Consider the following 25,961-nt stretch of genomic DNA (forward strand, 5'->3'; position numbering starts at 1 on the left):
CTGATGCCGTTCAAATTATCTGTCCCCCAAGTAAGGACTTGAGGACCAGTCCCACTCTTATCCAAACTACCTTGAAACTGAGAGAGCTATGATCACTGACCCCAGAGTGCCCCACCCCCCACAGACACATCAATCAGTTGCTCAGGTTTTCTCCCTTAACAGGAAGTTGAGTGTAGTCCCTTCTCTAGGAGGGCCTTCTATGTACTGCTTCAGAAGACTTCCTGGACACACTTAACTCATTCGGCCCAGCTAATCTCTGAGCACTGAAGCACACCCAGTCAAAACTAGTGAAGTTAAAATCACCAATTATTAAAATCCTATTATTCCTTCACCTATCTGTGATATCCCTACATATATGCTCCCTTAATTCCCCTCATTAGTTTTTCATTGTTCCTAAGAAAGTGATCACTCCTTCCTTATTTCTAAATTCCACCTGCATGGCCTCCAGCTCTACCATACAGTATGTCTGATGCTGCTGAGAAAAATTAGTGGCACCTTAAACTGTAGCTTAATCTCTTTCAACACAGAGTGCATTGTGTTCAATTTCTTATTGCACTCAAAGCAGAGACTAACTTTCTTCTTAGCTGAGTCCATTAGTTGAATAAATGGTGGCAACCTCCACTATCACTTGCCCCATGGTTTTAAACTTTTGAACTTACCCATAGAAGTGCCCTCTGACAAACTCCTGGATGTGAGCCTTACTGCGGGCATGCAAGTTCTGGAATTCATGCATCGCAGAAAACTTCTTTATGTTAAGTCCATTTGGAGTAACCACGTCTGTGTAACAGAAATATACCTTAAGACATACATAGAGAATTGGGAAGGCCGAAAACATTAGTGAGACTAGAGTGCACACTTATGTCAAGCACAACAACCTGACAGGAGTGGAATAGCAGAAATCTATTCAACTAGGCATGCAGATCACAATTATTCTCCCTGGTAACACCAAAATTCTGTTCCAGCTCTTGTCTCAGAAAACCAGAGCAGGTTGAAATACACTCAAGCAAAGTGCAATGGGTCTTGGTAATAAAGAAAATAGGCAGAAATGCTCAGTAGGTCATAAACAACTGAGGAGAGAGAACCAGAAATGATATTGCAAATTAATATACTAACTTTGTCTCCTGCATGTTCTGGTTTGAATACATGAAACAATTAATGCAATTTTAAGGAAATTTTTCTCTTTCCTGTAGTAATCTGAAGGTTCAGGGAGGTCATGATACTGACCCCAGACTTCTGGAGAATCAGCTGATCTCAGTTTTACTAGAGGTTGAATATGTTAATGGACTCACTGGCCAATGACAGTGCTGAGAAAAAGCCATCTATGGCAGTTACTCGTTGGTTGGAAGATGTCACTGCGACAGCAACAAACGGAGATGGGTATCGGCTAAACTGCACCTCTTGTTGATCCTGACTGCAGACAAATGGTAATACCTGGACTAAGTACAGTCAGACACAATAGCCCACACACCGCACAGGTCTCGGTCAGTAATGGAATTGGGGAATGGGATGGGACGTACCAGGTCTCTGTCAGTAATGGAGTTGGGGAATGGGATGGGACGTACCAGGTCTCTGTCAGTAATGGAGTTGGGGAATGGGATGGGACGTACCAGGCTTGCTAGATCACAGACCCCACAAGGATCTGTCAGTAAAGGAGCTGGGGAATGGGATGGGACGTACACCGTCTCTGTCAGTAACAAAATTGGGGACTGGGATGGGATGTTCCAGGTCTCTGTCAGTAACGAATTGGGGAATGGGATGGAATGTACCAGTTTGCTCAACAACACACCACTCAGGGATCTGTCCATTGGGGAATGGGATGAGACGTACACCGTCTCTGTCAGTAACAAAATTGGGGAATGGGATGGGATGTACCAGTTTGCTCAACAACACACCAGTCAGGGATCTGCCCCATTGGGGAATGGGATGGGACGTACCAGGCTTGCGCTTGAGCAGATGCTCGGCCTCCATGGCGGTTATCTCTGACACTGTGGTAAAGACGTGAGCACAGTGGACAGCGGCTCGCTCCATACAGTACCGATGGTAAATCTGTCTCGTACCTGCTTCCTTGTCAACATCAAACTGTTTCAAGAGTGGAGATGAATAAGAAAGTAAGTGCACAGCTATTATTGGAGTATAAAAGTTGCAACTTACTATTTGTTATGCACGTACCCAATTTAGTAGGAGAATGAAATCCTAAGAACGTAGAAGACAATGTTGTGTTAATAAGAGGAAGCTAAGAGATGTAGATTAGAAAATCTGAGTTTGCTATTTGCTATGCATGTACCCAATTTAGTAGGAGAATGAAATATTAAGAATGTAGAAGACAATGGTGTGTTAATGAAAGGTAGCTAAGAGATGTAGATTAGAACAGGATTAAGTCAATGGGTAGAAACAATAGTGGCGGATGTACTTGTGATACGCAACTATAGACCGATTGCATATGCTAATACAACTAAACCAGGAGATTGCTATAAAACATGCTATGTACAAGGATCGGTGGGCAATCAGCGACTAGCTCAATGACTGTCTCAGCTTTGATTTGCAAATTAAAGTTTAACCCTTCTTGAAGAATCTTCTGCGTCTCCTAATCATTTGTGGGGCACGAGAAACCACGACACTATTGGTTCAGATGATAAAAGGATCATTAAAATGGAACATGGGAAAAATTATGAGGGGTAACAAAAAAAACAAATTCAAGCAGGTTTTTTCCACTGGGGTTGAGTGAGACCAGAACTAGAGGCCATAGGTTAAGGGTGAAAGGTGAAGCACTTGAGGGGGAGCTTTCTCACTCAGAAGATGGTGCAAATGTGGAACGAGCTGTCAGCAGAAGTGATGGATGCAGGTTCAACTGCAACAGTTAAGTGGTTTGGATAGGTCCATGGATGGGAGGGGAATGGAGGGTCCAGGTATGGGTCAATGGGACTAGGCAGAATAACAGGCTGACTAGATGGGCTGAAAGGCTTTGTTTCTGTGCTGTGGTGCTCCATGACTCTATGGAAATACAAATACATAGGCCAGGGTGCAAAATAACCCTGTGCACATCATCTGCCACCATCCTTCATACCCACCTCTGCCCCACAGCACACCTGTCCAAGATCCCCATCACAACTGTTCAGTCTCCATCAGCTACACCCTTGTTGACATTAGACCTGCCCTTGAACCCCAGTGAATATCCCACCAACCCATCCTAGAACGACGCTTACCTGCTCTATATGTCGATGTGTCAGCCTCGCCTGTCCTGTCACACCCTGCCACATCACTCTCAACATTCCACAGCCCCTGCCACAACGTCTCCATCAGACCCTCCCGAGACTACATCATAGGCACTTCCTGCCCCGTGCCGTGCATGAACTGTCATAGGAACAGATTTGCTCTCATCCCCATTCTCCATCACATTCCACCCCACAAGGCCTCAAAACCACTGAGACACTTGTAGCATCCACTCCTGTCCCTCCACCTCCTCAGCACCTAGTCCTAATTCAAACTAGATGCAATTGTGCAGGAAATGGGTGTGACTGGGGCAGGGGATGTGAAGGAAGGTGAGTGGTGGACACGACTTGGAGTAGGTGTGAAAGTGAGGGGGCAGGGGAAGTGACGCAGACAGAGGTCATGTGTGAGTGAGGCATAGGCCTTCCCCCGTACCAGAACCTACTTAAACATTTAAATCTTCTTGCTATCCCCATCCTGAAGCTCTCACTCACCCTACCTTACTGCCACACAGAAGCAGACATGTCCGATACTTAACAATTCCCCAATTCCCATGAATTCCCTCACAAAATGCAGTAGCTAAAGATGTGGAAGACAAAGTGGGTGAATAATGGTGAACTTAAATTGGAGGATGAAAACCAGAAAGAGGTCAATGGTTTAATAGATGTTTCTGGACATGGGAATATCTTCTCCAAAAATTAATTATTTTTGTTACCTCTTTGATGACACTTGCATCTTAAATGTTAAGAGCAGTTAAATCTCCGGTTTGACTTCACTGACACAAAGACGACTTCCTTTGGAAGAGGAACACAGTAGTCCTTACCCAGCCTGTACTTGAAACGAGATCCACACTTAACTGTGCTCTGAAAGGCATTGCAAGCCCCTCAGCTGTAGCATAAAGTCCTCACAGAGAGGACATCCTCCATCACAAGGTATGGCAGTACTACTGTACTAACTGGGATGGTCTCAGAACAGGGCAATAGTGGGCAAACATGAGGAACTGTGGATAATCAGCAGAAATGTACAAAATAGAACACTACAACCTGTAACTTCACTGTCCTAACTATCATTACTATCAAACCTTTTTCTACAAGGTGTGAAGCTGCAATGTGGAACAACTTACATGCTAAACAATAAAGTTCAAATTTCAACATTCAAAGTAAATTTATTATAAAAGTACATACATGTCACCATATATAACCCTGAGATTCCTTTGCTTGTGGGCATAGTCTGTAAATCCAAGAACCATAACAGAATCAATGAAAGACCACATCCAACAGAGCTGACAAACAACTAATGTGCAAACAAAACAAATTTTGCAAATACAAAAGGAAGAGAAATAATAATGATAATAAATAGATAATAAATATTGAGAACATGAGATGAAGAGTCCTTGAAAGTGAGTCCACAGGTTGTTGGAACAGTTCAGTGAAGAGGTGAGTGAAGTTATCCTCAAACATATCTACGGAAAAACGTACAGTCGATGTTTTGGTCCAAAATCTCTCCCCTCACTACCATCAGGGCTCTAAGCCGTCCTTCCAGGTGAGGCGACACTTCACCTGCGAGTCTGTTGAGGTCATTTACTGCGTTCGGTGCTCCCAGTATGGCCTCCGGTACATCAGTGAGACCCGACGTAGATTGGGAGACCGCTTCACCAAGCGTCAACACTATGTCCACCAGAACGAGCAGGATCACCCATTTTGTAGACATAGAATATAGAATAGTACAGCACATTAAAGGCCCTCCGGCCCACAACGTTGTGCCGACCCTCAAACCCTGCCTCCCATATAACCCCCCCCCCCACCTTAAATTCCTCCATATACTTGTCTAGTAGTCTCTTAAATTTCACTAGCGTATCTGCCTCCACCACTGACTCAGGCAGTGCGACCACTCTCTGAGTAAAAAACCTTCCTCTAATATCCCCCCTGAACTTCCCTCCCATTACTTTAAAGCCATGTCCTCTTGTACTGAGCAGTGGTGCCCTAGGGAAGAGGCGCTGGCTATCCACTCTATCTATTCCTCTTAATATCTTGTACACCTCTATCATGTCTCCTCTCAACCTTCTTCTCTCCAAAGAGTAAAGCCCAAGCTCACTTAATCTCTGATCATAATCCATACTCTCTAAACCAGGCAGCATCCTGGCAAATCTCCTCTGTACCCTTTCCAATGCTTCCATATCCTTCCTATAGTGAGGTGACCAGAACTAGACACAGTACTCCAAGTGTGGCCTAACTAGAGTTTTATAGAGCCTCATCATTTCATCGGAATTCTTAAACTCTATCCCTCGACTTATGAAAGCTAACACCCCATAAGCTTTCTTAACTACCCTATCTACCTGTGAGGCAACTTTCAGGAATCTGTGGACATGTACCCCCAGATCCCTCTGCTTCTCCACACTACCAAGTATCCTGCCATTTACTTTGTACTCTGCCTTGGAGTTTGTCCTTCCAAAGTGTACCACCTCACACTTCTCTAGATTGAACTCCATCTGCCATTTCTCAGCCCACTTCTGCATCCTATCAATGTCTCTCTGCAATCTTCGACAATCCTCTACACTATCTACAACACCACCATCCTTTGTGTCCTCTGCAAACTTGCCAACCTACCCTTCTACACCCACATCCAGGTCATTAATAAAAATCACGGAAAGTAGAGGTCCCAGAACAGATCCTTATGGGACACCACTAATCACAATCCTCCAATCTGAATGTACTCCCTCCACCATGACCCTCTGCCTTCTGCAGGCAAGCCAATTCTGAAACCACCTGGCCAAACTTCCCTGGATCCCATGCCTTCTGACTTTCTGAATAAGCCTACCGTGTGGTACCTTGTCAAGTGCCTTACTAAAATGCATGTAGATTACATCCACTGCACTACCCTTATGTATATGCCTGGTCACCTTCTCAAAGAACTCTATCTGGCTTGTTAGGCCCGATCTGCCCTTCACAAAGTCATGCTGACTGTCCCTGATCAGACCATGATTCTCTAAATGCCCATAGATCCCATCTCTAAGAATCTTTTCCAACAGCTTTCCCACCACAGACATCAGGCTCACTGGTCTATAATTACCCCAATTATCCCTACTACCTTTTTTGAACAAGAGGACAACATTTGCCTCCCTCCAATCCTCCAGTACCATTCCCGTGGACAACGAGGACATAAGGATCCTAGCCAGAGGCTCAGCAATCTCTTCCCTCGCCTCGTGGAGCAGCCTGAGGAATATTCCGTCAGGCCCCGGGGACTTATCCGTCCTAATGTATTTTAACAACTCCAACACCTCCTCTCCCTTAATATCAACATGTTCCCGAACATCAACCTCACTCATATTGTCCTCACCGTCATCAAGTTCCCTCTCATTGGTGAATACCGAAGAGAAGTATTCAGTGAGGACCTCGCTCACTTCCACAGCCTCCAGGTACATCTTCCCACCTTTATCTCTAATCAGTCCTACCTTCACTCCTGTCATCCTTTTGTTCTTCACATAATTGAAGAATGCCTTGGGGTTTTCCCTTACCCTACTCACCAAGGCCTTCTCATGCCCCCTTCTTGGTCTTCTCAGCCCCTTCTTAAGCTCCTTTCTTGCTACCCTATATGCCTCAATAGACCCATCTGATCCTTGCTTCCTAAACCTCATGTATGCTGCCTTCTTCCACCTGACTAGATTCTCCACCTCAATTGTCACCCATGGTTTCTTCACCCTACCATTTTTTATCTTCCTCACTGGGACAAATTTATCCCTAACATCCTGCAAGAGATCCCTAAACATCGACCACATGTCCATAGTACATTTCCCTGCAAAAACATCATCCCAATTCACACCCACAAATTCCAGCCTTAAGACTTAACTCCACTTCCTATTCCCATTCCCATATGTCCACCCACAGCCTCCTCAACTGTCGTGAGAAGGCCACACTCAGGTAGGAGTAAAAATATCTGATGTTCCGCTTGGGTAGCCTCCAACCTGATGACGTGAATATTGATTTCTCAAACTTCCGGTAATGCCTTCCACCACCCCTTCACCATTTCCCATCCCCCTTTCTCTCTCTCACCTCATCTCCTAGCCCCCACATCTCCTTCCTCTGGTGCTCCTCCCCCCATTTTTCTTCTTCCATGACCTCCGTCTCTTTCACCTAACACCTGGTGGTTCTCTCTCTCCCATTCCCCCCACCTTTTAAATCTACCCCTCAGCTTTTTTTCTCCAGTCCTACCGAAGGGTTTTGGCCCGAATCGTCGACTGTAATTTTTTCCGTAGATTTTCCCTGACCCTGCTGAGTTCCTCCAGCACTTTTTGTGTGTCGTTGAGCGAAGTTATCCTCACTTGTTTAAAAGTCAGATGGCTGAAGGGTTGTAACTGTTCCTGAACTTGGTGGTGAGAGGCCTGTCTATCCTAAGGCTCCTGTACCTTCTTCCTGAGGGGTGCTGCTTTCCTGTGACAGTGCTCAATGGTGAGGTGATGGACAGGACAGTATCCACTACCTTTTGTACGATTTAGAGAACTAAATGTGTGGCTCAAAGATTGGTGTGGGAGAAGTGGGTTTGAATTTGTGGAACACTGGCACCAGTATTGGGGAAAAAGGGAGCTATCACAACGGGTTGGGCTTCACCTGAATCATCCTGGGACCAGAGACCTGGTGAATAGCATAACTAGGGCTTTGGATAGGGCTTTTCACTAGATGCTATGGCAGTGGGTTCAACAGCTTGGAAGAGTGTTGAAGAGGACAGTGCAGGAAAGGTTACTAAAGTCTCCAAAATAAAGAAAAAGAGAACAAGTTTAGTAAGTGTTAAAAAATTAACTTCAAACAATGTGGAGTAAAAAAAATTGAAAAGGGTGGTGAATGTGGTATAAAGGAATGCACGCAATGTATAAAATAATGCAAGTGATCTTGTAGGGCGGTTACAAATTGGCAGGATGACATTGTGAGCATCACAGAGCTGAAAGAAGATCACAGCTGGGAGCTAACATTCAAGGATATGCATAGTGTCAGAAAGACAGGCAGCTGGGCATAAAAAGGGTGGGGTGGCTCCGTTGATACAAAAACAAAATCAAATCCTTAGAAAGAAGTGACATAGGATCAGAAGACATAGAATCCTTGTGGTTACAGTTAATGCAATGCCCTGGTTCATATTTTCACTGTTATGCCCTATGCATTTCGTTTTGGCAGTTCTGTAAGAGAAGTCTGTTCTGTTTTCTTGCTTGTTTGGGTTATTGTTGAAGGTAAGAGATGAGGAGAAATGTGTGCCATTCAGTTAGGATGGTCAATTAAGGGGAGGTTTCTCCGGTGAGGGACACTAAGGTTGGGCTTGGTGCTTTTGTTAGAGAAAAGACGGTCGTAGCATACGATCCGGGGGGAGACCCATTTGTTCAGGATGGATTGCAAGCGACGCTCGGAAGGTGATGTGTTCTTTCACACTGACCAAGGGCCCAGCGCGTGAGTGAGTGACAGAGAAGTTCAAGATGAGCAACTTGTGCACATCTGTCTGTCTAATTAGAATGGGCCCTTTTGTTCTTGTTATTCTTTACTAACCCTTTAGTTAAGATTCATTAATATAATTCCTTTAATCGTACGCAGTGTACAACATCCACTCAACTTACTCACATAGGCTCCTCCAACAGCACCTCCCAAACAAATGAGTACTTTCACTAAGAGGGACATCTTCACATGCAAGTTGCCCATCTAGTCGCACACCAACTTGAATTGGAAATATCTCATCATCACTTCATTTCCACCGAGTCTAAATTCTGTAATTCCTTCTGCAACAGAACCTTCATCAGATGTACTGCAGAAGTTCAGGGTGGCAACTCACTGCTACCTTTATTTGTTGTTATTTATTGATCTTTGCATCTGCACAGTTTGTTGTCTTCTGCACTCTGGTTGAATAGCCTAGTTGAGCAGTCTTTCATTGATCCTGTTATAGATACTATTCTCTAGATTTGTAGAGCATGCCACAAGAACATGAATCTCGGGGATACATATGGTGAAGATATGTACCTTGATAATCAAATTCACTGAAATTTTCAATTAGAGATGGTCAATAAATGCTGGCTAAATAGCAGCCTCACCAATGATAAATGAAAAGTGAAAATAAAGCATTAAATCTCAATGGGAAATTTAAGTTAGTCTAGGGGAAACAGCACAAATCAAATTCTAACCAAATGACACATGCTTTTTCACTTTCAATGTTTTCCCTGAATGTACACATGGTTTTAAGTGCAATTAGTTTCTGGAGAGTATTGGAAGGCATCTTAGCCTAATTTTGAAAGTAGTAGGACAAATAGCTAAAACTTCTAAAATAAAAAGGCTTTAGAGATTGAGAAATACATTATCAAAAAAGGGAAGTTATAATAAAATATTAACTACTAGTTGGCTTTCACTGGAAATTCTAGCTTGGGGCATCACAGTAAAAAGGAAGCTGTCAACAACTTGCAGCAAGTGCGGAGGGAAGTCACAGAATGGAGTTGGGAATGAGGGCTGATAGCAACCGGAAGATGGAGGAAGAGAGAAAGTAATGGAATTGACTGAGTAAATAAGGAGAAATGACAGTAGGATCAGAAACCAAAGGATGCAAATTTAGTCGCTTTGCATGAAAAGCAGAATGGGGTTAAGGGACAAGGGACTGTTTTTCTTCATACTGGCTAGTCTTGAATGCACTCTCTGAAATATGGGTGGGGGCAATGTTCTTTCTAATTTGTAATGACCAGTTTGCGCAAAAATACTGTACTGTGCAACATTCCTGCAGTGACAACATTTGCACACTGGATTTTATACATAAAGATAATCATTTTACCAGCTACAAATACTCTCAATAAGAACTCTGACCTCTGTGGGTTTGATCGTTTTCAGTCTCGTTCATTTGCACACTCATAAAACATAAGTAGCAGGCTTGTAGTGGGTAATGAAGGACACTGTCCATATGTGATCTGCTTGCTAAAGGAGGCTTTAAAAAGTCAGGTTTCCAAATATCACTTCGCTTCTCCATTGCAACAACACATGCAGGTAGTCTAGTTTCTGTATTGCGCATAAATATTTCTCATAGTGGCATATTCCTGACCTCAAGAGCTTTCAGTGCAGCTGTTTCTACTGTTCCATTAAGCCATTCTGCTTTAAATGAACTAGCAGTTCTTTTGCATTTCACAACCTTTGTGTCATTGGAATTGAACATAGCGAATGAGTAACTTCTGTACAAACAGCATAAATAAGCCAATTCTAAACTCTACAGACAAATCATTGCAAACTCCACGTCTGCATCCGAAACCAGAAAAAGAACTATAATTGTGTAAGATTGTGAAATATATTTAACTTGCCAATGAGGCAGAGGGTGACAATCTTTTTTGCGTGGTTTAAATGTCTTTGTGCACTTGTAGCAAAAGATGTATGCGTCACACACACGCACCTTAGATGGAACATTAGGTGGGGTGAAGTGGGGTGGGGGAGAGGGAGGCATTGAAACTGAACCATTTTTTCTGCACTTCAGAACTGGTGACGTTGTGTTCTCTGTCTCACTGCTGAACCTTTGACTCCTCTGCAGGATTGTAAACCCCTTGATCAGTCTGAAATGGGCAACTATCGTGACTCTCCGTGATGCTTCATAGAGTTTCAAGATGCAGGAAGAAAAACTTTGTTAAAAGTGGGGCAGCCATATAAAAAATACTGCGCAGCATATTTCCATATCAAACACTGTATTTCAAAACAATATTTCCATTCGATAGTTTAGACATTTTATGTCTTTGTGCCAGGTTTAAACCATATTCAATTGCCTTTTTTCCATTTTTAAATCCACCTGCTAGATCAAATAACATTTCCTCATTAACTTTTTGTATATAGCAATAACTTGTCCAGTCATGTTCCAAAAATGAAAACATATTGTTCTTCATTTAGGGCATTAATTTCTAAGCTGGGTTCTTGCATCAATATGCTTTATCTATACCATTTGATGATGGTATTAGTCTATTCAACATGGAAGCCAGAAAGAGACTCCAAATGCAGACTTACTTTTTTCAGACTATTGTAAAAGTCCACGTTCCCAGCACAGAGGTAGCGTCCCAACAGAGTTGCATGTGTTGTGAAGATCGTTGCCACGGGGATTTTTCTAATGCGGCTCAAAACAAGGCCAATACCTGACAGCCATTCATGGAAATGTGCAAGGAGAAAGGTCCCTTTCTCACTTTGGGCCACAAACTACAAAATAAAGTAAGGTTAAACTTAAACACACATATTGCAATAAGACATATTGTCAACATTATAAATCTCCAGACTGATTGCACAGATAGGTCCATTACAATAAACAATTCCTGAACTCTGATTTTCTAAAAGAAGTGCATCCTAAAAATAAGATCACATGCAAAAATACTTAGAAATGTTACTTTTACTTCATTTATGATCGGTAAGTTTTGAACTTCATGATTGGGGCAACTCATTTTTCCGATTAAAGACATTTATAGATCAATATGATCTTATAAAGATGGAAAGTGTTGTAAGGATTTTGATTTTGACATAGGCAAACAGCTGGTGTTTACAACCAAACTAAACTCCAGAACAGGGAAGCACAGCTGTCATTGGCCAGAGCAGAGAGAAAACTGGCAAAGGGAAATAAGCAAAGAGAAATTAAACATAATTATGCAATTCACAAAATGGAAAAGACAGTATAAAAGAAATGGCCCAGGGACCATCACAGAAGAGGGCCCAAGTTAAATAAACAGCCCAGGCAATGTTACAAATCAACAAAAGAAAAAAAAACGAAGCAGAAAATGCTAAAAACACTCAACAGATTTGGTAACAACAGGTCAAAGACACAACTAGAAATAGGAAAGAGACAAAACAGGGTTAGTTTTAAGTTGCTGAGAGAATGGGAAGGACTGGATCATCACAACAATCCTGGCTTCAACTTATTCACTGGGAAATATTTCTAATAAGATGAAGCCAGGGTTGTTGTGGTGATAAGCTCTCCGGCATTCCAGTTACGAAAAATCCAACTTCTCCTCTCCTCTAACTTCTACCATATCTGGACCTAAATATATAAGCAATGACTACGTGTAGCATCTCAGAGTGGTTACTCTAACAGGAAATTAACTCCCCAGTGACAGGAGCTTGTAATACACTTCTGCAATCTTGCCTGCTTACCAAACCAAAGACCCAAAAGAGAAATCCCAAGGAACTTTTACCTGGCACATAGCCAGTACTTTTCGCCACAAGGATAATAATCAAGCAAACAATTTTTAGCTTGTTCAACTGCAAGCAAAATATTATATCAAACTTTCTTGTTCACAAGTGTTATCATAGGAAACTCTTAAGGTTTCTGAATAGTTAAAAACCACAAGAAGGTTATGCCCTTTGTGCCATCTTGTCCCCTTCATTTTGGACTGTTCATGAAGGGAGAGATTCTAGGCCAAAGAAGATGTATGCATTAAGGAAAGCACATATTCACAGCTGCAAAGCCAGAATAGTTATTCTGCAGGCAGCCTCCATTATTAAAGACTTCCAGCACCCAGGACATGCCCTTTTCTTACTGTTACCATCAGGCAGGAGATACAGAAGTCTGAAGGGACACACTCAGTGATTCAGGAACAGCTTCTTTCCCTCTGCCATCCGATTCCTAAATGGACTTTGAAGCTTTGGACACCACCTCACTTCTTTTAATATACAGTACTTCTGTTTATTTGCACATTTTAAAATAAACTATTTAATATATGTAATTGATTTACTTCTTTATTTATTCTTATTCTTATTTTCTCCCTCTCTACTAGATTATGTATTGCATTGAACTGCTGCTGCTAAGTTAACAAATTTCACGTCACATGCTGGAGATAATAGACCTGATTCTGATTCTGAGGTGTACTGTAATTTTTTCCAACCAAAACTGTATTCTATTTCAGAACTGTGAAAGGTGTTTCCACAAAAGCATAAACCACAAAACAACAATAATAGTCCAAAATCTGGTCTTCATTGGAGGCAGAAGCAATATCAGGGCCAAAAGCACCCCTCTTTGCAAAGTATTCTATTGATGGCAGAGGAAATGGGAAAAATGAACAAATACATAGACTATGGCACAACATATAAAGACAATATAGTTTTCAAAAATATCACAATATATTGATTATGTTTAGGACAAATTGGTCTAGCTCCACTAAAACCTAACGTAAAAGATATGACCACTTAAATTAATTTATTTTCATCTCTCAGAAATTAATTGTGCAACCTTTTGATGGGTAATCACATTGCAAAATTTATAAAACCTGTACCTGACAAAAACATTCGCTTGGAAGACTGAGTCAGAGATCAGAGGGTCACAAAAAGCCGCAGGGATTCACGCAGGTGTAGTTTTACTCTGCCAGCTCATCTGGGAGTGAAGCATCACAGCTATTCACGTTGTTAAGTTTTGCCTTGTAGGAAGTAGTGACCTGCAAACCCTGCCAGAGCAGTTGTGTATCCAATTCAGTTTCCAACTTCAATCAGAATTGCTTTTCCACTTTTAAAATAGCCCCCTGTAAGTCGCACCTGGACATCTTGCCTAATTCTATATCACCGGTCTTGAGTGCCACAGATCTAACTCTCAGCAGACAACAAATCTCCTGGTTCGTCCGTGGCTTCTAGTTTGGCTTTGTGCAGTTTGGCTCAAAGTGTGTTGGCTCCCCTGACTCCACAGGTTGGTGGTGATTGTGCAGGGACTTCTCAAGCTGGCCTGGTTGATAGGGAAGGCATCAGGGTGTGCTGTTTCGTGACTGCTGGTCATGGTGATCAGCTCCTCCAGTACCTGCCTGACGCTGGTCTGAGATGAATGACGGCAGAAAACTCCCTTGGTGGATAAACTGGATGACACAAACACTGCTAGATGTTCTAGCTCGGGCGAGCAAGATTAAGACAGAACTGCCATGTCCGTGCACAACTATGAGTTAATCATAAAGCAAACTCTATCTCCTCCTACCTTTAAAAACATCGGCCTTTCCGGCGGACGGTGAAGCCTTTGGGCTGCAAGTGCTACATCCAAAATGGCGGGTGTGAGCCATGTTTCCATAAAACAAAGTACAACAAAAATGTTTCTCGGGCACCGCAATCTTGCTCTGAGGTCTTCAGTCTTATTTTCCAGAGATTGTACATTTGCCAGCAGGATAGTCAGGGGTGGTGGTGCAAGTTCTCTTCATTTCAGTTGTACTTGCAGACCAGCTTATTACCAAGCTCTTTATGCTTAAAGGGGAACGTCACTTGCGACCCGAGTCTGCTGATTTTGAGGATCACGTTCTGACTCTGGGTGTGGTGCTAAGATTGGGCCAGGTACTGTAGGTATAACGGGAAAAGGGATTCTCTGTAGCACACTCAGGGTGAGTACTGTACGTGGGCTAACATAAAGCTGGTGACTTTTATGAATCACAATACAGAGAGTGTATTAGTTTATATCACTGTCCATCATTAACCGTTTCAGTGAGACGGTACAGGGGAAAGCTCTTGATTGTTTTTTTGGTATATGAATCCTTATAGTAACAAAGGCTATTGGAGGATGAACAGCCAGTTGACACTCAGTTACAGATCTCCTTTGTGAGATTGAGAGTGCTGAAGAAGGGGAAGGGGCCAGGCCACCTGGCAGTTACTAAATGAACTTTTGAGCTGTTGAGGAATCCCTGGAATTTCAATTGGCAATGTGGGTGGTGTTGTAGTGCCTCATTTTCACATCAGAAGAAAGCAGGTAACTACTTTGGTGAGACACTTGCGACAGAACAATCCATTAATGCTCTTGTATCTATCGTATGTATATGGCTGGTCAAGGTGCGTTTCTGGTCAATGCCGACCGCCGGGAAAGTTGGCAAGAGGGAACCTGGCAACGGTAATGCTGCTTAAGGTCACGATTCAAAAGATAAAATCCATCTGTTCGGAGATAAACATTAACCTACAATTTGCGGTGCCAATACTTGTTACTTGCCGAGTCATGCATGAAAGTTATTCAAGTCTTGCAGTATGCAAGCCTTAGCGGTCTCATTTATCAAGCAGTACCAAGTGGTACAGCACCTGGTGAATCATCAGTGAGCATTCCTACGTCTGACCTTATAGAAGGAAGGAAGTCATTGATAAGGCATGGATGGCTAGACCAATGGCACTGCCATAAGGACATCCCGTGGCTGAGGTAACTAGCCTCCAACAACCTCAGCAATCGTTGGTGCTGAGGCCCCGTACATGGAACTGTGACTTGTGGCTGATGCCTGTTACAGGGCCTCTTCCTTGAGCACTGGGGCAAAACTTGATCCAGGAAATGGGCCACCGGTTTGGGGCTGATGGTGAATCCATGCTGTCCCTTGAACAGCGTTAATGGCAGAGAAATAACAGGTCACCTCCTTCATTCATTCTGCAGTGCGGGAGGCTCTGACCCTGACATTTCACAAATATCTCACTGGCTCTTTTAAAGTATCAAATACCATGTTTTGAAAGTTCAAATTTTAAGATGGTATTTAAAAACATTTATGTTATCCAAAACAGTCTTTAATCTGGCAGTGGCATTTCTACCACTAAAAATTGTTATTTGTTCAGCCACTCTGATTTTGAACAACTCTGAGGAGCGCAACCCCACCCGCGCCCATGTAACGAGCACCGTTCTAGAAATCTCATCCTGTAAGCCTCAATGAAAGTCCAGGCCATGTCCTAATGCTGAACGGAGAAGGTACCAGTATACTTACTTCGCCCAAGAACCATGCAGTGATAAAACCAAACAGCACTGCATCATTAGCTTCCTTGTCAAACCAGGGAATTCCAATATTGCACACATCCCATAACTCCGTCTTCCACTGATCTAGACTCCAGCTGGAGGCAGCAATGTCTAGTAGCACAACGTAAGGACTTCCATCGATCAGCCATCTGCCAAAATGGACCTGCAAGACAGAACAAGCTAAATGTCAGAAGCCTCTAGGATCGTGTCATAATGAATGATACATTACTTGTTTTCACTGAGATAAACAAAGAAATGTGACAGCAACTTCATCCATTTTTTCAGATTATTAGTTTTAATAACAGAATACCCAAATACTCTTGACTCTTACAATATGTCAGAATATGAGCGCAGTCTTGCCTCCAAATGTATCTCATAACCAATGTTCTCTCAATATATTTAAACACGTACAACAGTCTACACAACTGTGAAGGGAAGGGATTAGTTCATCCTCCATGTTTGACAGACCCTTCGCCCTATGCATTGTTTCCATGGGAAATGAATGCATGTCCCCCACCCTTCGAACCACGATAGGGATTTCTGTTTCTGTTCCTTTCACAAATGTCTGCTGCACATCTCCCTTTATTTCTGGCCCTGCCATTGTCTTGCTGTCCTTCCCTCTTGCCATTCTGAAGGACCATTCCATCCAGGTTTATCAGTTCACTCCAAGGTACACTCCTGTTTTTGTGGCTGCTTTGAGCTAGCTGCAGGAAATGCAGTACCTGCCCTGTCACCTTTCTTTCTGCTGTCTAGAACCCCAAGCATTCTCTGCAGATGAAACATTCATGCATTAGTACTTTGCATTATTGGCAGCATATACAGCATAAAAATTTGGACAGTTTCCTCCTTATACGACACTGATTTGCTTACTAATTTGCAAGTATGACATAGTACTTCCAATTATTATCATATGAATCCTCAATCTCACTCTCATTCTAACCCCACTGTCGCAGGTTTCCTACATTTCATTAGTACTGTTCACTATTTTAAACATTCACCACATTCACAACCAGATGTGACTTGGAAGAAACAAGTGTACAGTAGCCAAATTTGCTCACAACATAAGCGGGAAGGCAATTTGCGAGGATATAAACTGCCTAGAGAGATATTGAACTGTTCAATGAATGAACTAAATATTGGAAAATTGAGTATAGTGTAGGAAAAATTCATCATTTTTGGAAGGAAGAAGAAATTTGATACTCTAAATGAAAAAAAACATTTGTAGAAAGTGTCTGCAGGGAGATGAGTCTCAGGGTTGTAAAATGTAGGCACAGTTTGATAATAAATGTACTTTGAACTGTGACAAACTTATTTTCTGAAGCAAAGTCTTGTGCTTCAGTGTCTCTTGGGTGGCACTTCATTCTTAGGTGTGTCCTTTAGAATGGCAAAGATTGAAGATTGTTTAATTGGCAGGAAGTAGGAGGAATAAATGGTCATTTTCAAGCCTTGACTAATGGAAATTATTCGAGGAATATATATTGGAGGAACACAGTAGGTCAGGCAGTACCTATGGAAATGAGCAAACAGTCAATGTTTCAGGTTGAGACCCTTCATCAGGACTCTAATGGAAGGGGGAGGAAGTAGAATATGAGTACATGCAGGAAGGTGATAGGTAAAGCCAGTGAGTAGGGGAAGGGGTATGAAGGAAGAGACTGGGAGGTGATAGGTGGAAAAGGTAAACAGATGGAGAAGGAGGAATCTGATTGGAGAGGAGAGTAGACCATGAGAGAAAGAGAAGGAGGAGGGAGGAGGTGGAGGTGAGAGGTGAAAGGCAGTTGAGGAGAAGAAAAGAGGCAAGGGGGCGGGGGCAGAGTGGAGAATTGAAGAGGGAAGGGGAAAAATTACCATAAGTTGGAGAAATCAATACACAAGCAGAGTGCAAGGTGTTGCTCTTCCAACCAGAGATTAGATTCATCATGTCTGTAGAATGGACCAACATGTGAGAACGGGAATGGAGAATGGAATTAAAATGGTTGGCCACTGGGAAATCTTGCTTTTTGCCAATAGAGTGAAGCTGCTCAACAAAGCGGTCCCCCAATCTACGTCAGGTCTCGCCAACGTAGAAGAGGCCATATCTGGAGCACCGGATACATCTACTGAAATGTTGCCTCACCTGGAAGGACTGTTTGGGGCCCTAAATGATGGTGAGGGAGAAGGTGAATGAGCAGGTGTAGCAGTTCTTCTACTTACAGGGGTAAGTCTAATAAATTAAGACTAATGGAATACCATAGTATTTGGTGTTGGGGCACAGCTGTTCACAGTTTATGCTAGTGATTTAGATGAACAGATCAATTATAATATACAAGTTTGCTAATAACACAATGTTGAATGGCAGTGTGGGCTGTGAGAAGCTTTAGGGGGATACACAGATTAATTGAATGGATAAAAGTAGTTGGAAAATAACATGGAAGATTGTGAGGTCATTCACCCTGGTGGCAAAAATAGTCAGGCAGAACAAAGGGGTGAGATTGAAAGATGTCAGAGTTCAAAGTGTACAGTACATGTATCAATGAAACTTAATATTCAGGTACAGTCAGCAATTAAGGAGGGAGTTTATTGGCCTTTATTGCAAGAAAGATTTGAGTACAAGACTAGAGATGTCTTGCTTCAGTTATAGTCAGGCCTTGATTAGATTACACCTGTATTTGCAAAAGGCAGACTATGGCGAAGTTCACAGCATTGAGTTCCGGTATGTTGAATTTGTTACGAGGCGGTATTAAGCAGATTTCACGTAGCTCTCGAGTTTAGAAAACTGACAGGTGGTCTCAATGAAACAGAATTGTTATAAGGCTAAACAGGATAGATACAGTAATGAATTCTCCCTGTCTAGGGTATCTAGAACCAATCACAATCCCAAAATAAGAGGTCAGCTAATCAGTGCAGAAGTAAGAAAAAGTTTATTTATCTGGAGTTCAGTGACAAGTGGAGTTTTAGACATTAAGGGATCCATCCCATTTGGATGATGGTACAGAAAAGGTGCTGGAGGGGGGAATAAATCAGCCACGATCTTCCTAAATTGCAGAACAGACATGAGAGGCCATGTAGCTTGCTCCTACTTCAGTTTCTTATGTCCTTTTATAACGTACACAGCTCTAACAAAGCACAATGCAAGACAAACAGCATCTTTCAGTACAGCATTTTAGAGCCTTCAATAACATCAGAGAATTATTATTCTATCTACACCTCCACCACACAGTTCCTTTTTCCACCTTCTTGCAATTTGTGCCATCATCTGCTTCATCCCTCCTGTGTTTCACCAAATCACAAACTTCTCCTCCAAGTTCTATCATTTCTGTACTTTAAAATGTCATTACCCAGCTTCTGCTGTCTGAGGGAAGGTTACAGATATTAAACATTTCTCCACAGTGGCTTCCTGAACTACTGAGCATTTCCAGCATTTGCTGGTTTTAATTTAGATTCACATCATCTTCGGTATTTACTTTGTTATTACTTTAGGCATGACAGAGAACTTCAGAATCCCTAGTGTCCAACCACCCTGGAGTTCCCTCCATCCCTCAGGTCCTCATTCCAAACTCCTACACTATCCACACAACCAGAGGCTCCCTTGCTGTACGACTCAGGCGACACTATTACAGCTCAGGATGTCGGAGCTTGAAGTTCAGCCCCATCGTCCTCTGGAAGGAGAATGTATGTCCTTCCTGTGGAAATGCATACAGTTTCTCCGGACGCTCCAGCTTCCTTCCACGGTCCAAAGACATACAGGCGAGTAGGTTAATTGGTCAGTGTAAATTGTCCCGTGATTAGGCGAGGGTTAAATTAGTGGTTGCTGGGTGGCTCAGCTCAAAAGGCCAGGCTATTCCACGCTGATTCACAAAATTAAAAAAATAAATAAATAAACAATCCGGCGTGGGCTGATCATTGATAATGATCATCGATGCCACCAAAAGGTCAAGCAATCACCATCCAGCAAAGAGTCTCATAATCTATCTAGATATTCAGTGTATTGACCATTACTGCATCTTTCATTAATCACATCCTGAAGGTGAATGTTGTTCACAAAATAAGCTGGACCAACTACACAAGTACTATTGCCACAAAGCAAGTTAGAAATTGGGTATCCAGGGGTGAGTGACTCACACTTAATATCTCAAATCCTTTAGAAGATCTAGAAGGCAAAAAAAGTTAGTAAATTTCAGAGTGCAAAGGGCAGCTTCAATAAGACCCACTTATGGTCCTTTGCGCTGAAATTGCAATGTGCACCATCCATAAAACACACTGTCATTATCTGCGAAGGCCTAAGCTAGTATCACTTGGAAAACCCCTACAACCTCAACCTCCAAGGCAGCCAAACATTCCACGTGCTTGGGGACATCAGTGCATTCAGGTTTTCCTCCAAGTCCATCCTGACCTGATAATACATTCCTTTGTTGGCACCAGGTATGAATCCTGAAACCCCCTCACCAGCTACGTTCTAAGTGTACATTCACCAGAAGGGCTTCATCAGTTTAACAAGCAGGCCACCTATTCATGAGCAATTAAAGCAGATAAAATGTTGATCTTGCCAGTAGCATCCGTTTCTGAAAAACAAAAGGATCGGATATCAATCTTGGTTTCCAAACTGTCCATAACTGCTCAATTACTGATCATCCGCACTCTGCAGAGATTATCAGACCCCTTCCAAACACACTCTGACCTTCCAGCGTCACTGATTCCCAGTCTATGACCCTTCTCCTGATCCCTTTTTCCTCTTTCAACGAGAAAACCTACCTCCCTCCGTACACACACTCACACTCTCGAGCTTCTATCTCCATGAAGCCCCAGAGTCAAACACGGCGCAGAATGTCCATGATTTTCCTTTGTGTGTTCTGCATTGGGAGAGTTTGTGCAGAAATGATCTTGAGTTAATTGACATGGCACTTGCAAAGTTCAAAGTGCATTTATTATCACAGTATATATACATTATACAACCCTATCAGGCACCCAGGAAACAAACAAAACCAGAAAAACTCACTTAATAAAAGAAAAAGACCATCGAAAACCCAGTGTGTCGAGAAAAATAAACACATCATCCCATAAAACAAACCTACATTAAAAAAAGGCCGTCGGACACCCAATGTACAGAGAGAAAATAAAACACAAGCAAATAGTGTCCTGAAGTCCACAGGAGAGTCCCATAGTTGAGCACAGTTCAGCACAGAGTGGAGTAAACCCAGTGAAGCAGCAATGTGAACCCGCCCTTCTCTTGCCTCGCGCCCTGACACCCTGACTCTTTCAATCTGGCCCAGCACCCAAATCGACAACCAAACTTCAGTTTTAGTCGCCTCAGAATGCTCTGGGCCTGATTCATCACTGAATCATCCAGAGACAGACCCTCCATCAAAACAACATCCACCAAAAATAATAATGCCACCTCTTTCCATTATCATTTGAGTTGAAGATTTTTGCAGCAGGCATATTACCTGAGGGACAGATATGCTGTCAATAATCTCCCAAAACAGGAATGAGCAATCTATTCCGGCCTCACCAAAACTGTTAAGATTGCAAAATTGAATAAAAGGATGATTTATCAGACACCCTCTGGTCTCCCTTTGTTTTAATCATTTCTACACACTTACCCACACCCAGAACCTGTAGTCTCACCTTGATGCCAATCACTATTATTTCCACAAACTTTCTAAAACATCATAACTTCATTTACAGAGCACTTTCCATACAGATGATGCAGTTCAAAGTGATTACAGAAGTATAAACTTGAAAACAAAATAAAAAATAAAAATAAACTTGATAAAAAAAATTATGAATTCCTCTCATTTTGTGGCATTTGCTTGACTGAGGACATTAGCTGCTTGGGCAGGTTTCAACAGTTGGTTTATAGTAGAGAACAATATTCTTGAATCATCATTATTCCCTATTATAATGTTGGAATTGTGCTCTTCTTGCAGAGCATATAGCAGCATTAAAAGAGGCTACTTTTCCCTTGAAAATATTATGCTGGATGTCTAGTCCAGTTTTCCTCTACTTTATCTCAGCCACTCTGCATGATCTTGATTGTGCAGACAGAATTGTTTAACCATGGCAAAGTTTCACTGACTGATTTTATTTTAACTCTAAGTGGGACCACTGTGGTTAATATACTTGTCAAGTTATTATTGAAAAAAATTCAACCAATTCATTTATTGCACAGTTTTGGTCACATGGGTCAGTTAAACTAGGCAGCTCAGAAAATTTAAGTCGTGTTGCAGCATCAAGAACCCATTTTTAACTATAATTTCTTCCGAGGTCTCAAGAGGGCATCAAAAAGTACAGAAAACTGATCAGAGAGAAGGATGTTAATAATATTTAACCCTTCTGTCATTAGCACGTCGGTGGGTGGGCTCAGTGACATGCTGGGCAGGATCTCGGTGGTCTAGTAAGTTCATGAATTCAGCTGCCATAGAGTTTGCTTTGCAGAGGTCATTAATATGAAATCACCAGCGATGACAATCCTGTCATAGTTCAATATAATAGAAGATAAGAATTCTGAGAGAAAGCAGGCATTGGATTTAGGAGGGTGATAAATAATAAGCAGAGGACAGGAGCTATACCACAAATTTTAAACATATGTACCTCAAAAAATTGTTGACATACAGTAGATTGGACCTAAAATGTCTTTTGAACACAGTGACAAACCTGCCACCTTGGTACCCTGAAACTGTCATTGTCAGGGGGACACAATTCAGATAACTGGCTGTACTCATTTAGCTTTAACTACGTCCCAGTTAAGAACATAAAATTAAGGTCTATGGAGGTAATACAAGATAAAAGTCTTATTTAGAAGGGATCTCATATTTAGAAGAGCTATCTTAAGCAGAGTAACTTGGAGTGTGCAACAGGGGAGGTAGATTTTAAGAGTAGAAGGTTATTTCTGTTGGCACCTATAACAGGATAGTTCAATCTGGGGCCCTTCCATTGACAATGGTCTGACTAGGACTGGTAACATTTGCAAAGCTGGAGGAAGTAGTTAGGGATGGATCACACGTTCCATTTATGCTGAATATTCATACACATGGGTTTGTCCGAGTGCAGTGGAATGGGTTTGCAGACAACATCTGTGAGCCAAAACTGTTTCGGTGAAGACCATCAGGTTTGAAAAATGTGGCGTGTTCCCAAAATAGATTAAAATTGTCAATGAGGTCAAAGTTCATCTCTCTACATTGCTTCAAAAGCCAATCATGCTGAGTTGCTTGCTAAAGACCAGAACCATGACCCAGCTTAGGAATTGGTCTGGAGATAAAATATCCTCGTCACTGATTTTTATAAATTCACAGAGACCACTAAAGTCACGTTTGAGCAGCTCAGATCATTGCTGAGCAATGACATTCGTGCCAATGTGGCGAACGATCCTTTTTTAGAGGGGTGGTCAGTTAGCAAGCATGTGAGCTCGTACGTCAGATCATCAACTTTAACGCTGGGAAAACAAACAGTCACACTTAGCTTTGATGCGATGTTCTTGATGATGAAGTCACCAATTATCAGCATTGGTGGAGGCAGGGGAGAAGATCACGGAATCCGCAGTGACATGGCAGACAAGGAGTTAACCTGAAAGCTACCCTGCATGAGGTGTAGTGGAGGTGGGGAGGTACCCACTGGCAGTCCAGAGTGGCATGGAGCTGCTGGTGGTATCTCACCATTCACAAATGAGTCCCTGATGCCCCAGGTGATGGAGGATGAAATGAGTCGGTCAGCGGAGAAAACACTTGGACATTGAATCTTTTCTATAGTTGAATCTATTTCTTGTAATGCAAGTGAAGGATTGGAGCACCTACGCGTTCCTACAACTGTCCAAGGTCCCGCTAAGCAGGGAGTTGAGCTGGCTGATGCCTTGGGCCTGGCTAGAGTGGCCTCCAAAGGAGGCCCAATCTAGGGGACAGTGGAGTGAAGCTCTTCTCCAGCGATAGCTGTGGCACCCATAGTGACGAAGGAGTCGAGGTACTGCTTGACATCCTTAATCTGACAAAGTTGAGATATTTTCCCATCTAGTTTGGCAATTTTTCGGTCACAGCAAAGACAGCCCTCACAGACAGGCAGGACGGTGAAAGGTGGCATGGTCCCAGTTTAACAACCAGTTGTGTACTGTACTGAGTAAAACATGACCATCTTCACCCACCTCCTCCTAATCTTAGGCTCTCCCATCCCATATTTAAACTCCTTGTAATGAGATTTATTTTTCCCATTAGTCATTGATATTCAATCAGTTATTTCCACGGCATAATTTACTTATTATTATTTAAATATTTCTGGTTTTATTTTGCTATATTTCTACTCTATTCTTGGTTGGTGCAACTGTAACGAAACCCATTTTCCCTCGAGATCAATAAAGTATGTCTGTCTGTCTGTCTAAGTCTCTGGAAACTTTTCCATTAAGACGACTTTCTGCTTTGGGCCCTCACCAATATTCCACACAAAACCCATCTCACAATTCCAATTTCCTCTCCAAATCACATAGTACAAAGATAAAATTATAAACAGCATCTTATGGGCTCACTGATGAGGACTAAGTGAGGAAGATCAAGTGTCTTAGGTTTGGGATATCAAAGAAGTTGACAGTTTATTTTAAAGTTCATGATGTACCATCTGCTGTAAATTATAAGCTTTCAAGGATAAACTAAAATTATTTGCAAAATCATATGGATAATCATGGTTCAAATATTTTGCAACTATTTCCCAAGAAAGCTCAGGCTTGTTTTATAGGTTCCACCTGAAAACGAGCACTGTAATTAACAAGAACATGTTCCCACAATGCAGTCTTAACCTATCTCCTCCTAAAGTTCCCATGCCATTCATAGAAATGGTAGCCATCTCATTCTTTACAAGAAATGTAGCAAAGTCTCAAGAGTCAAAATTGAGATCATAATCACAATAAACATTTCTTTTGTTTAAACATACGTAACATGGTATCAATAAAAGTTCATGGCATCAGGATCTCAGAACTCTTAAGGGCTAAGTGGCTCACTGGAATGATTTATTTTACAATATTCTTTAAAGTTAGTTCCTTTGCTACACAGATCCCCATTAAATTCCCAGCCCACTTATCACACTCTCTATTTTAACCGCACACTGAGTCATACCCCATCTAGGCAGAACGGAGGAATTTACAATACCTTACAACCCCTGGAGTTCATCAAATCAATAGTGCGCTTAATGGCTGGATTCGGTGGTTCAATCAGCTCAACTTGTGTCTTGACACTGTTCTCAACATATGGGCCAATCAAAATGTAATTCTCTCCATGCTGATCCACTGTCAGCTTTGTTTTGGTTTGGATGACAGTGTAGATACCACCCACTGGAACAAAGAAAGGGCAATGAGAAAGTGAACACAGGAATACGCATTCAAGTCCATAAAGCACGAAAAAAAAGTCACTCTTCCAACAATCCCATGCACAATCACCTTTTAATGAAAACTGACCCTCCAAAGGAAAAGATGTTTTGAAATTCTAAATTACTTAGACTAATTATCTATTTTATTTCATACAGGTGTGCCTCTCGACAGTGAGATATCCCGCTTCATAACCTTGGTTTATGGTGCATGTTTTAAAATATCCACATCTAATCTTAGCTAGATAATTATTATATCTCTTCAGCAATGTGAATTCTCTGCATTTTCCAAACAAGTTATCACATGGCTTCTCCAATAAACACACTTCATACCGTGCCACGACAGGACTCGCACATCCAGTTGATGGAAAAGACTCTGGGCTGAATTACAAAATGTCCCCTCACATATCCTTCACTTATGTCAGCCCAGAATCAAAGCTGTATCTTCAGTGGGCTGTGCGAGAGACTCTAGAATTCCCATCTCTCTAACTTTTTGTTCCATTATGTACATTTTTATATTCTATTTTAACCTTTTATCCATTCTTCCAATTATCTCTGAGCCTTTGGCTCCATGACAATAGTTCCCGTGAAAGGCTTAGGCACATTTTCCTACACTGAAGTCAAGCAGGAAGTAAGTGTTTTTTTTAACATTTCCTCGCACATTAACATCAGAGAATCATTACTCTTTAAACAATTACCTGTTCCGGCAGTCAACACAAGTCCAGCATTGTGTCCTTTGACTAGCAACAGCT

General features: G+C 42.0%; 1 protein-coding gene across 1 annotated transcript in view; it reads right to left on the reverse strand.

The window, feature by feature from the left end:
* The window catches only part of LOC132397215 (glycogen [starch] synthase, muscle-like), a 124,930-nt gene that overhangs the window by 78,630 nt on the left and 20,339 nt on the right, over positions 1-25,961 (reverse strand). Inside the window, exons 2-6 of the mRNA XM_059975665.1 lie at positions 24,996-25,177; positions 15,866-16,057; positions 11,199-11,384; positions 1,935-2,079; positions 660-777 (exon numbers count right to left, since the gene is read on the reverse strand). Of these exons, the coding sequence (XP_059831648.1) occupies positions 660-777; positions 1,935-2,079; positions 11,199-11,384; positions 15,866-16,057; positions 24,996-25,177 (823 nt within the window). The remainder of the gene's footprint in view (positions 1-659; positions 778-1,934; positions 2,080-11,198; positions 11,385-15,865; positions 16,058-24,995; positions 25,178-25,961) is intronic.

The sequence above is a fragment of the Hypanus sabinus genome, chromosome 7 (genome assembly GCF_030144855.1).
Source record: "Hypanus sabinus isolate sHypSab1 chromosome 7, sHypSab1.hap1, whole genome shotgun sequence".
In the NCBI taxonomy this organism is placed as follows: domain Eukaryota; kingdom Metazoa; phylum Chordata; class Chondrichthyes; order Myliobatiformes; family Dasyatidae; genus Hypanus; species Hypanus sabinus.